This window comes from Myotis nattereri (genome assembly GCF_964212035.1).
Source record: "Myotis nattereri genome assembly, chromosome: 12".
Lineage (NCBI taxonomy): Eukaryota > Metazoa > Chordata > Mammalia > Chiroptera > Vespertilionidae > Myotis > Myotis nattereri.
The window spans coordinates 45,912,640-45,925,356 of NC_138087.1; the positions used below are offsets into that span (position 1 = coordinate 45,912,640).

At 36.9% G+C, this 12,717-nt stretch overlaps 1 protein-coding gene across 2 annotated transcripts in view; it reads left to right on the forward strand.

Moving 5' to 3' along the window:
- Positions 1 to 9,442, forward strand: part of CEP78 (centrosomal protein 78) — a 30,848-nt gene extending 21,406 nt beyond the window's left edge. The window contains exons 11-16 of one of the 2 annotated variants that reach the window (XM_081103715.1): positions 810 to 938; positions 5,009 to 5,086; positions 6,479 to 6,645; positions 7,742 to 7,913; positions 8,214 to 8,261; positions 8,813 to 9,442. In XM_081103715.1, the coding sequence (XP_080959841.1) occupies positions 810 to 938; positions 5,009 to 5,086; positions 6,479 to 6,645; positions 7,742 to 7,913; positions 8,214 to 8,261; positions 8,813 to 9,373 (1,155 nt within the window). In that variant the 3' untranslated portion in view covers positions 9,374 to 9,442. The remainder of the gene's footprint in view (positions 1 to 809; positions 939 to 5,008; positions 5,087 to 6,478; positions 6,646 to 7,741; positions 7,914 to 8,213; positions 8,262 to 8,812) is intronic. The other variant, XM_081103716.1, reaches the window with a different exon arrangement.
- Positions 9,443 to 12,717: the final 3,275 nt, after the last annotated feature.

The following is a 12,717-nucleotide window of genomic DNA, read 5'->3' on the forward strand; positions in this document are numbered from 1 at the left end:
AGGTTGGCTGTGGGAACACACTGACCACCAGGGGGCAGCTCCTGCATTGAGCATCTGCCCCCTGATGGTAAGTGCGCCATCATAGGAACCGGACAACAGGTCATTTAATCAACCGATTGTAATGGTCACTTAGGCTTTTATATATATAGATATATATGATATATTTCTATTGATTTCAGAGAGGAAGGGGGGGAGAGAGAGAGAGAGAGAGAGAGAGAGAGAGAGAGAGAGAGAGAACCATTAGTGATGAGAGAGAATCATTGATCAGCTGCCTCCTGTACACCCCTCACTGGGGATCGAGCCTGTACCCAGGCATGTGCCCTTGATCGGAATCAAACCTGGGACCCGTCAGTCTGCAGGCTGACACTCTATCCACTTAACCAAACCAGCTAGGGCTTCTAATTCTTCTTTATCACTCCCTTCCTGGTGGATTTTCTTCTAAAAATGTAATTTTCTTTCAGACTTTTTGTGTCCGTTGGTGAAGAATAAATTTCTAATCGCAGTATAAAATTGATCTGAGAAAAAATGTTTACACTGGCCCGTCCCTGGCTTATGTGAAAGACATTTAAAAAAATACTATGGTCAATTCCAAATATTAATCCTAACCATATACAACATAATTTCATACAATAATATAGATAAAATAAGTTCCTGTCATTTTACCTTATCATTGCTTGTTTTACACTAAGGAGCAGTGAAAAATATTTATAAATAATAACTGATAATTCAGATCACTTTTGTTAAGTGTCTTTTAATATTGGGTAGCTGGTTTATCTTATCTCTTATACTTCCTGTCTTCTTTCTTCAAGCAATTAGATTTTCCCGTGACTGTGACAGTAGAGAGTCCGTCCTCCTCAGAAATCGAAGAGGTCGATGATTCTTCAGAAAGTGTTCAAGAAGAACCTGAGAAAACAAGTTTAAAACAAGAAGCATTGCAGGTACAAAGTTACCATTTTCAAAATATAGAGGAGAGTAGGACAGCTTGTGTGAGGCTTCTGTTTTCCCTTCCCATCTGCATTGTGTCCCCTTGAGTAGTGCCTTCGCTTAGACCAAGGTAAAAGATGGACGTTTAAACTCTAAGAAATAAAAATCAAAACATGCTATCACTAATATATTCCCCTTTCCTTAGAACTGTAGAATATATTAGATTTAGGGAGAACCTGAATGATCATAAGATAAACATTCAAGAAATTGAATGAATGTAGTCAGCTGATTCAGTGCTCTTATTTTACAGATCGGGAATTGACTGTTCTAGCTGAACTCTTTCTATAAAAGGAAAATGTGACTTAATTTCTAGCAAAAGTAGAGTTGAAAACACAAGTTTTGATGTTGATATTCCCCTTTCCTAAAATAAAAAATTCTGCATTATATTGACTAATAAACCTGACATCTTCTGCTTGTATGGATAAAAAAAATTTAATTGATTTGTATGACAAATTTTTGCATCTCATATATACTGTATTTATTTCAACTTTAATGCAGAGTTGGTAATTTGTAATAAATAAAGGAAACAGTATTTAGGAGGACCTTGTCTTTTTGTGCTACAAACTCCACATTTAAATTTTTTAAATATGTTTTTATTGATTTCGGAGAGGAAGGGAGAGAGAGAGACAGAAACATCAATGATGAGAGAGAATCACTGATTGGCTGCCTCCTGCAAGCCCTGAACTGGGATTGAGCCTGCAACCCAGGCATGTGCCCTGACTGGGAATTGAACCACGGTCTCCAGGTTCCTAGATCAATGCTCAACCACTGAGCCATGCCAGCTGGGCCACATTTAATTTTCTTTTTAATTATTAAACATGATTTTCTTTTAGTATAAAACTTCGAAGATTTAGAACTAGTTATCCCATTAGGACTATGGAAGCAACTATTTGATTTTCAAAAAAGAAAGCCAGATTTTTATTTTTTAAGTTAAAACTAAAGACAATAGTATAGAGAAATTTTAAGATAAGTGCTTAGAAAATTATGAAATGTTAGAGTGTGAGGAATCTGTCATTCATGTAAAATTACCCCTTTCATCTTGTAAATGAGCACCTACAAATTGTAGCACTGAAATGGTTTAGTCTAAGTTGCAGAGTAAGACAAGACCCTGAGCGTCTAATCCCCATTCATTGTCATTTTAGATGTGTTGTATTCATTTCCCACCGGGTGACTAGAAGATTGTATTTAGAAAAGCGATTATAGACATTAGGGAAGACCAAGAAGGTTAGAAACTGTAACAGGGAATGGGAATAACTGATTCAAGATGCATGAGAACTCTTCCAGCTCCCAGATGTCCATTCAGAGTTAAAAATTAAGTAAATTGTGTATATTCATAGAGTGGGAACACTACAAAGCAATAAAACTGAATGAACTAGAGCTACAGGCAACAGTGTGGATGAAATTTTTTAAAACACTTTTTAAAATTAAATTTATTTATTGATTTAGAGGAAGGGCGAGGGAGAGGGAGAGAGAGACATCCATTTGTTGTTCCACCCATTTATGCATTCATTGGTTGATTCTTGTATGTGCCCTGACCAGGGATCAAACCCACAACCATGGCATATTGGGGTAACACTCTAACCAGCTGAGCTACCCGGCCAGCGCCAGTATGGATGAATTTTTAAAAACAATGTTGAGTGAATTAAATAAGATACAAAGAACTGCATACACTATGATTCTTTTCACATAAAGCTAAACTATTTTGTTAGGTATGTATGAATGTAAAGGAAATGATTGTTGGGAGATAAGATTGGTAATTTAACTCCAGGAGAAGAGGGGCTTGTGATGGGGAGAGAACGTGGGGGCGTTTTGTGTCGCGGGCAAGTTTTACTTACAGACTTGAATGGTAGTTAGATAAGTAATCTTATTTGTCACACTGACAGTTTTGTTCTGTGCTCTTTTCAGTATTCATATATTTTGCAATTAAAAACCTGCTTAAAGAAATGGTTGCCTCTACAGAGCTGGATGTGTGCGTGGAATGAGACTACAGTTGACCCTTAAACAACGTGGGGGATGGGGTGCCTATCGCTTGCACAGTTGAATAGTCAGATGTAACTTCAGTTGGCCCTCCACAGTGTTACACGGATTCCCAACCAGCAGTTGGCCCTTGAACTGTGCATGTCAATTTTAAAAATTCACATTAGGTGGACCCATGCAGTTCAAACCTGAGTTGTTCAGGGGTCAACTGTACTTTATTTTAAGCCCTTTGCTACTGTTTGCATGTATATGTTCATCATTTAGCATTAATTGGAATATTCTATGAACCAAGCACTCTTATAAGTTTTACATATGTGCCCACTCATGTAATTCTTGTAAGAACTCTATGATATGAGAACTTATCTCCATTTTATAGATGATTAAATTGAGGCCTACAGTTATTTAATTTGTCCAAGGTTATATAACTAAGTGATACCTTGCCATTAGCAGTAGAAAATCTTAGAAGTCTTTTGGAAAGCAATTTGGAGATCTGTACCTCAGAGCCTTAAAAATGTTCAGTTGCTTTAATCTCAAACTCATAGATTTATTTCATTAAAATTATGCTACCCCTACCTGGTTTGGCTCAGTGGATAGAGCATCGGCCAGTGGACCAAAGGGTCCCGGGTTCAGTTCTGGTCAAGGGCACATACCTTGGTTGCAGGCTTCTCCCCAGCCTGAGCTCTGGTCAGGGCTTGTGCAGGAGGCAACCAATCGATGTGTTTTTCTCACATCAATGTTTCTCTGTCTCTCCCTCTCTCTTCCACTCTCCCTAAAAATCAATGGAAATAAATCCTTGGATGAGGATTAATAAAAAAATTAATTAAAAAAAGTGTATGCTAAATATGAAAAGAGCCACCGTACATAAAAATAACTATTTTGTCTTATAACATTGGAAATTTGTGAAGAACTTAAGTGTTTAACCATAAAAGAGTGATTAACGTGGAACAGTAAACTCCCTCAATGGAATATTTTGTGTCCCACTAAAAAAATGATTGATTCAATGTTAAATGGAACAAACTTGAGGATAAAATTTGATACACAGCCTGATGGGAACTTTATTCCAAAAAAAATTTCAACTAGCCAATGAATAGCAGGGAGAAAGGAGAGCAGATGACAGGAAGAAAATTACTCCAGAACCTTATCATATCCTTGATCAGGAATTGAACTTGAGACCCTTTGGTGCATAGGCCAATGTTCTAACCACTGAGAAACATGGATCAGTGCCCATATTTTAAAGAATATGAATTACTTTGTAGGAGGAGAGGATACTTTTTTATAGAAATTTAACATTATGTTCTAATTCCCTCCACCAGAGGGAGAAACTGTTTCATGTAATTGAACTTTGATAAGCTGTTTAGAACTGGTTACGAATGGAGTATTTTAGTCTACTGTCTCCAATTATGGTGCGGTTTGTTTGGATGTTTTTGTAAAAAGAAAAAAATATTGAGGTTTAACATACATGCAGCAAAGTGCTTAAATCATAATTACAAGCTCAGTGAATTTTTACAAACGTATACATTCACATGACTCCCATCAAGATAAAAATATTTACAGCTTTTCAAAAGGTTCCCTTGCTCAACTTCTCTAGTCACTATATCCTCCCTCCCCAAAGGTAGCCACCGTTCTGAATTCCATCATGTGATTAGGTTTTTTTATTAGCTTCTTTTTAATTGATGCTTAGAGTTATTGAATGTGTCCAAGGTTAGAATCTCTATGAAGTCAGTTTTAAATAATGAGAACATTCTGTAAATAACAGAGGAATTTTTATTTCTGACTTACTATATTATAGATGTATATGCCTTTTATGGTGAGCTGCCACAAATCTATTTTGGAAAGAGTAGAAGCTAAATAAATCTTGAACATGCTAATTTGATGTATTTCGGTAATTCACTATCATGGTATGACATTAAAAGTAGTGGATTATAATACTGAAATCTGAGTTCACTTGTGGCTCTGCCTCTAAATCCTTGGTGAGATCTATAGCTGGAAAGACTTGGATGTCACACTGTGAATAGCTTATGATATTTCCTCTATTTCCTCACACTAGGGAAAACTGGAGGAGTGCCTAAATCAGTTAAAGGAGGAAAGAGTAATAAGACTCAAGGCCGACAAACGAGTTAGTGAGGTAAATAATTGTTTTCTTCTACTTTGCAGCGTTTTTTGGTTTTATTTTTATTTGATTTTAAGCCATGCGCACAGACTGTTTGTAAACTTTAAAACTGTAATATATTACAACTTGGTTCTACCACATGAACTTTTGTATTTACTTATAGTTATTGGTTATGTGAACTATATTCCAGAAAGCATGTTTAAAAAAATGTAAAAACCTTAGGTGTTTTTTTGTGTGTGTGCTTTTATATAACTTTAGCTTATTTTTTGTTCATGATGTCTTGATTCAAGAAAGCACTCATTGCCCTAACACTATGTATACAGTTACATAAAACAGTCTTAACAGTAACATGTTAAGACTGTTTACTGACAGTGAATTAGGAAAGTGAATCATTTCAATAAATAAGTATAAGATATTGGAAAATGCTAAGAATACAATGAAAGAAAAATATGTATTATGAGAATTACAATCAGGCTAATGTGCATGAAAGCAGGGCATAAGCTATGAAAAATTCCATATAAATATATGTTATTATAAGGTGAGTTTAGGGAGGAATCTATTAAAGTGTATACATTGGATTGGAGGACACTTATTCAATCAATATTGAGCACCTGCTTATATAAGGCAAAAGATGGATCATGAACAAAACAGTCCAAGAGATACTGGAATTGGACTTACATGTGGTTTTAAATGAACAGATGATGAGGGAGAGGCGTGCAAGGGAGTAAATATTTTAAGAAGCCAAGGAGAATATTGGTAATCATACAGTTAATAAAGTGGGTATGGCTTAGGACTTTTAAACTTGCACAATTAATATTTTTCTCATTAAAATTAATCTTTAACATTCAACAGAGTTATATTCCTTGTCAAATTTGACTCTGTATTTTATTTTCTAATTTAAGGGAACCCTTAAGCAGCTAATTCTCTAATGTAAAATGAGGATCCATTGTGAATTTAACCAGTTAAAAATGTGATCTTTGAAAGATCATTAATAAAACAATAATTTTTTGTGTGTTTTTTAAAATATATTTTTATTGATTTCAGAGAAAGGGAGTGATAAAAACATCAATGATGAGATCAAATCATTGATCGGCTACCTCCTGCACACCCCCTTCTTGGGCTCATGCCTGAAACCCAGGCATGTGCCCTGACTGGGGATTGAACTGTGACCTCCTGGTTCATGGGTCAACGCTCAACCACTGAGCCTCACTGGCTGGGTGATAATTGTTTTATTTATATACTACCTAAGTGTTATATAAGAGACTCTGTTGAGTGGCTCTGGGTTTTGATAATTGTCTTCTATTGGTGGAGAGTTAGATTAATTACAAATTTATTGCAATTTTAAATATTTAAAAACTTTTGATTACAGAGAAAATCATGTCACATATTTTCAATCTTCTTTTATAGCTTGAACATGAAAATGCCCAGTTAAGAAATATAAATTTTTCTTTGTCTGAAGCCCTGCATGCACAGTCATTGACAAACATGATCCTGGATGATGAAGGTGTTTTGGGCAGCATTGAGAATTCTTTTCAGAAGTTCCATGCTTTCTTGGATCTCCTTAAAGATGCTGGGTTAGTTAATTTCTCTCCATGGCATTCAGCTTTTTGAAACTATAATGGTAGTTTTTGCTAAGGAACTTCAGCAGTTTTCATCACTTCCATGTTCATATGTAGTGCATAATTATAGGTAGTGTACTTAATTTTTTTAAATGAGGAATTACATTTTAAAAGAAATGCAAAATGGTGAACCTGCTTTGGTAGAGCAGAAGAGCCCATTATAAAAGAGTAACCTATAAATAAAATAATTAGTAAGTATAGTTTTGGGTAAAGACTAAATTAAAGGTAATTTGAATTGGAAAATACTCCAGAAGACATAGGAATTTCCCTACCTTTTATTCATTTTGCTTGTTAAATAAATTAAAGTTAAAATTATTTTTGTCCTACACATAAAAATTATAACTAATCAGCAGGGCATATATAGATCAGTGGTTCTCACCTGGGTGTGATTTTACTGAAAGAAGATGCCAAAAGAGAGAATGAGAGGTTGATAATTGATGGAGTAACGTTTGTGGGAATATGGGTTGGTGTTGGGAAGGAAGGAACACACACATTCTTGGAAACTGTAGGGAAGAGAGGTGGTAAAGAAGTGTGGGAAGATGGTGATGGAAGGAGACTTGACTTGGGTTGGTGAACACACAGTACAGTGTACAGATGATGTGTTGTGGAATTGTGCACCTGAAACCTATATAATTTTGTTAACCAGTGGCACCCCCAATAAATTCAATAAAAATAAAACCATGACCTGGGGAAAGATTTTTTTTTTAAGTGTGGGAAGAGAGGTGAGAGATGAGGACTAGGCACATGGTAGGTGCTGAAGCTATTAGTGAGACAGTGTTTAAAGTGGAGTGGAATAGGTAAGGAAATAAAATCAAATAGGGGTTAGCACATTGTTGAAGAGAGAGAGAAACTTAAAGGATTGTATGATCTTTGTAAGCCCAGAGCATGAATATCTCGGGGTCTAAGAACTTGGGAAAGATAGAGGCTTATAATCTGGAGTAGGATATTGGCTTTTAAGATTGGACAAGTGTTTCATAAGTACAGGTATGGGGGAATCTAAGCTGCTTTTATGTGACTATAGTAACCCTTGCCTTTTCCTCCTCTTGTCCAGGCTTGGGCAGCTTGCCTCAATAGCTGGTATAGATCCGTCAGATTTTCATTTGCTAGGTCGTCCCCAGCTGCATTCTACTCTCACTGGTCCACCTAAAGTAGAAAAAAAGGCACTTGAAGAAGAAAAAACAGAATCAAAGCAGAATGCCCTAGGACAAATGCAAAATATCCAAGTAAGTGGACAGAATAAGAGTGCTTAGCAAAAAGGGAGTTACCAAGTCAGAGAAAATAACAGTAATCTGTCTTAGTTCACATGCTTGGAAGCTAGAAGCCTCTTTGGAGTCCTTTCTAAATCTGAGATTAGTAAATTTGTGCCCATTTCATCATATATTGTTATATATAAGAAAACTGAAAGTTCTTTTGAAAATTTATGACTTAAAGCAAACTATCTTCAGTGAAAGAAATGAAACATTAGAGAATATATTCTAAATTTTAAATTGTATAAATATCTATTCTATTCATATTTCATCTAGGTTTCTATTTGTATGCAGTCAGCTTACAATGAAGGAACACTAATGAAGGTACAAGTACTGATACAGATAATTATTTAAAATAAGTGAGCCAGATATAACTAGTAGACAGTATATTAGTTAATCACCCACTTATGGGAACAGGGGGAATCCTGTCTGCTTTTCCTCTACTTTACTTGGAGCCCCCTGCTTGGAGCCCCCGTCTCCCGTCTCAGCTGGTCTCAGACTGGTCGTGGGGACTGACAACTTGAGAACACAGTCTTGTCACATAGTGGATACTGCTTATATGTGGCTGCAAAATAGAAAAGAAATTAATTTTCTTAGGGAATAGAGTTTTAGTATTTTTAATGAGGGGAAGGGAAATGGGGTGGTTACCCCAAAAACAAGAATCTGAAAACATAGTGGACATAGCCTTGGATATAGCAAAGTTAAGTTGGGAATCACTTGGCAAGATATAATTAGAAAAAAAAACAACTGGTTCTAAAATCTTCTAAATGATTCATTAATAAAATCAGAGACTGACATTTACATTTAGGACTCTGCTTTTTAATGGTTGACTTTGTTCATTACTGAATTTCTGTCTTTTCTTTTTCCCCCTCCAGTTTCAGAAAATTACGAGTGATGCTACAATTCCTTTGCCTCTCGACTCCTTGCAAGTCCAAGTTCCTACACAGGAGGACTTAGAAACTTCCAAAGACAACGTGGGAGTCGAAGCCAATGAGCAGCGGCAGGAGTCTCTGGAGGGATTCGTTGGTAGAACATGTTCTCCTTCAGCAGATGGGATTTCTGGACCTGGAAGTCAAAGAAAAGACGAGTTGTCTAGAAATAGCAGATCTTCTTCAGAGAAAATAACCAAAACAGGTGAATATACCAAAAAACACTCTGCTAAGAAAAAACACGAAAAGGACCTACATTCCCGCTCTGACTCATCTGTGAACTGGAAAAGCAAAGGAATAGAGCATGATAGCTCTTTGGTTAATGAACCAATTAAAAGTGAGTCTTTGAAAAATCACATTTCTGTCAAGAAAGAAAGTAGAATAGTGACTGTTTCATCCAAGAGAACTAAAAGTAAATTCAATGTATTAGAACATTCTGAAAGCGATACCCTTGGATCTGATTTTGAATTTCAAGAAAGCATTCATACTCTATCACGCCTGACATAGGTCTAAATCTGTTGAAATTATGTATTTGCCTTAAAATTTTAATAAATTTCTTATGTTTTCATTATGGCATATGGTGTTTTAAATATGGAACTGGAAGCCATTAGATAAAGATGTATCTATTCTTTTCAGTATAATGAACCTTTTGGTGTATATTTCCCATTGCCACTTTGCACCATTCACTCAACAAGTATATACAATACTATTACTGTTTTTAGCAATGAACAAAACAAAGCCTTTGTCCTATGGAACTAGTCCTCTACGGAGTGAGGAAAAAATTAGCAAAGCAGGGTAAGGGAACTAGAAAGGGATGGGAGTGAATAAATGGAATCGTTTTACCATTTGGTTAAATGTGGAAACATTATAAATTGCATGGCCAAAAGCCATTGACTCATCCTAATTCATAATATCCAGAGCAGCATACACTTAAGAAGTACTTAACCAGGTTTATGGATTATGGCAACCCTATGGTAGGGAATTATTATTATGCCCATTCTGTAGATGAGGTGCATTGCCCAAAATTACACGGCTGAAATAAGTTGTAGAGCTGGGATCTGAACCAGAATCCATGCTCTTAATCACTTTGTCATCCTATTTCCTTGTTAAGAGAGGAAGGGCTTGAGGAAGGCATTAAGAAAAAAGCCATTAGAAGCATTAGAAGAGCAAGAATGGGGCTATCTGCCTGTACATTCCCCGGCTGGGGAGGATTTTTTAAAGGAGTATATGAACACAGGTCTCTGAACTAAATTATGCCTCCCTGGTAAAACGTGTGTAGTAAGTCCTTAATTAAAACAGATTGGCTTGAGAAGGAAGATCGGAGAAAAGCTGGAGTGTCGGAAGGTTCTGCCTGATTGTTATCAGAAGAGCTACTACACTGCCATGTAGTTTATAATTATGAATTGAGTGTTATAGGAATAAAACAATGAACAAGAACAAGATGTAGTCTTGGCCCTTTAACAACAGAGTGAGAGGGGAGGATACACAAGCAGATGTCAATACAGCATGTTACATTCTATGAAGAGAATACTTAGGGAATTGAGCCAGTGTTTGAGGAAGAAGAGAGAGCTATGGGACCAAGAAAGGTCATCTAAAGAATCGGCCTCCATCATTAAAAAACTGGAGAGTCCATTCAAAGATTAAAAAAAAAAAATACCTAAGCTAAGTCTTAAAAGATTTGTTGGAAACTGGTAAACGTGATGAAGGGAAGGGATATTTCAGGTACAGGGAACGGCATAAGCACAAGTACAGAGCCATGGTGTGAGAGTGGTATGTTTGGGAAACCACACCTACAAGTAGTTTAGAATAAATGGAACGTCATCTGTCAGTGGCAAGTGGTACTAAAGTAAACAGCGGAGAGAGTGAGAGCAAGCCTTACAATCCCTGTTGCACGGAGCTGGTTCTCTCAAGACGTGAGCTAATCCACAGGATTAAAGAATGGAAATAACATGTTCGGGTTTGCATTTTAGATCGTTAGCTTCAATGTGGCAGATGAATTTAAAGAAATATGGCGATCAATTATGCCACACTCTCTCTCCTGAGGAACATTGTTTTGTAAGTGGGATTTACACACTTCCACTTCTTCTCTCTGGGTTTTGGGCTGATCCCTAGTAAGGGGCATGCAGGAAGCAGCCAATCGATGATGTTCCTCTCTCATCGATGTTGATATCTCTCTATCCCTCTCCCTTCATCTCTATCAATAAAAAAATATTTTAAAAGAAGTTTTTTGGACAAAAAAACCCATGATGGATCTACTGGCATGTTATTACAACTAATGAGAAAGCTTAGTAAGGAGGCAGGCATAACACCAACTCCAACATCAAAAACTCCCATTTATCTAGAAACATAGTTAACAAGAAATGTAAGGCCTATATGAATAAACATTTATACTGAAGGGTATAAATAATGGAGTGGCATTCATGTTTCTCTATGAGAAAACCCAACATAATATAGTAGTTCTACCGAGTTAGAAATTCAAAGCAATTTCATACAAGCATAGTAAGGTTTCTTAAAACAAAGTTCATCTGGAAGACACAGAGCACAACATAAATTTTGACTAGATGTCAAAGCAGTCCACAGGGCCAGGGTAAATTAAGTAGTGTGGTATTGGCACAGGAATAATCAGTAGGTTGAAGGCATAAACAGCCCTGGCTGGTTTGGCTCAGTGGATAGAGCGTTGGCCTGGGGACTAAACGGTCCAGGGTCCGATTCTGGTCAAGGGCACGTACCTTGGTTTCAGGCTCAATCCTGGTAGGGACATGTACAGGATGCAGCTAATCGATGCATGTCTGTAACATTGATGTTTCTCTCTCTGTCTCTCTCCCTTCCACTCTCTAAAAATCAATGGAGAAATACCTTCCGATGAGGATTAACAACAAAAAAAATTGTTTTTAAAGCACAGAACAGAGCATCGAAGAACAGAGCAGTGTATATGTATGAGAATTCAATATTTGAAAGACAGCATTACAAATATGTAGGGAAGGATTGAACCATTCAGTAAATTATGTTGAGATTATTGACTGGAAAAAATTTTATTCTTTCATACCATGAACAAGAAATAAAATCCCAGTGAATTAAACATGGAAATGTAAAAATAACTAGATGAAAATATCAGAAAAAAAATAAATGTGGGGTAAAGACCTCCCTAAGCAAGACACAAAACCCAATATCCATGGGGGAAAAAAACTGATAGTCTTTTTTTTTATCTTTAAATTATTAGTTAAGGAATTACAAATGTGTCCTCATCCCCTCCTCCCCCAAGACTGATAGTTTTGAATACATTTTAAAAATGTGGTCTGTACACAAATATAAATAAGAGGCAAAAGATTGGGAAAATAAATAAATAAAAAAGATTGGGAAAATATGTGAAATATAACAAGGTTAAAGATTCTTAATATAAAATGCACCTGCAAAACAAGGGATATAAAAATCTGTAATAATAAAAGTGTAATATGTAAATCGACCAAATGGTGGAACAGCAGAACCACCATCCAACCACTCTATGACACCCACTGGCACCAGGCCAGCCAAGGTGGGTGCGATGCGCCCCATGATCGCCCTGCAGAGGGAGGCCCAGGCCACTGGCCAGTGAGGTGATCATTTGGGGGGCTCCATGATTGCCCCAAAGAGGGAGACCCAGGCCACCCTATGCGGGGCGATTGATGGGTGGGGGTGGGGAGTTCTGTGGAACCAAGGAACTGGGGGGGTGTGGCTGCAGACGCACAGGCAACGCCAGGCCAAGGCGGGTGCTGACGGGGCAGGGCTGCGAGGCAGCCGGGGCTGTGAAGGCCTATGCTTGCACGAATTTCTTTCATCAGGCCTCTAGTATTTTTATAAAAAGGAAGACCTAT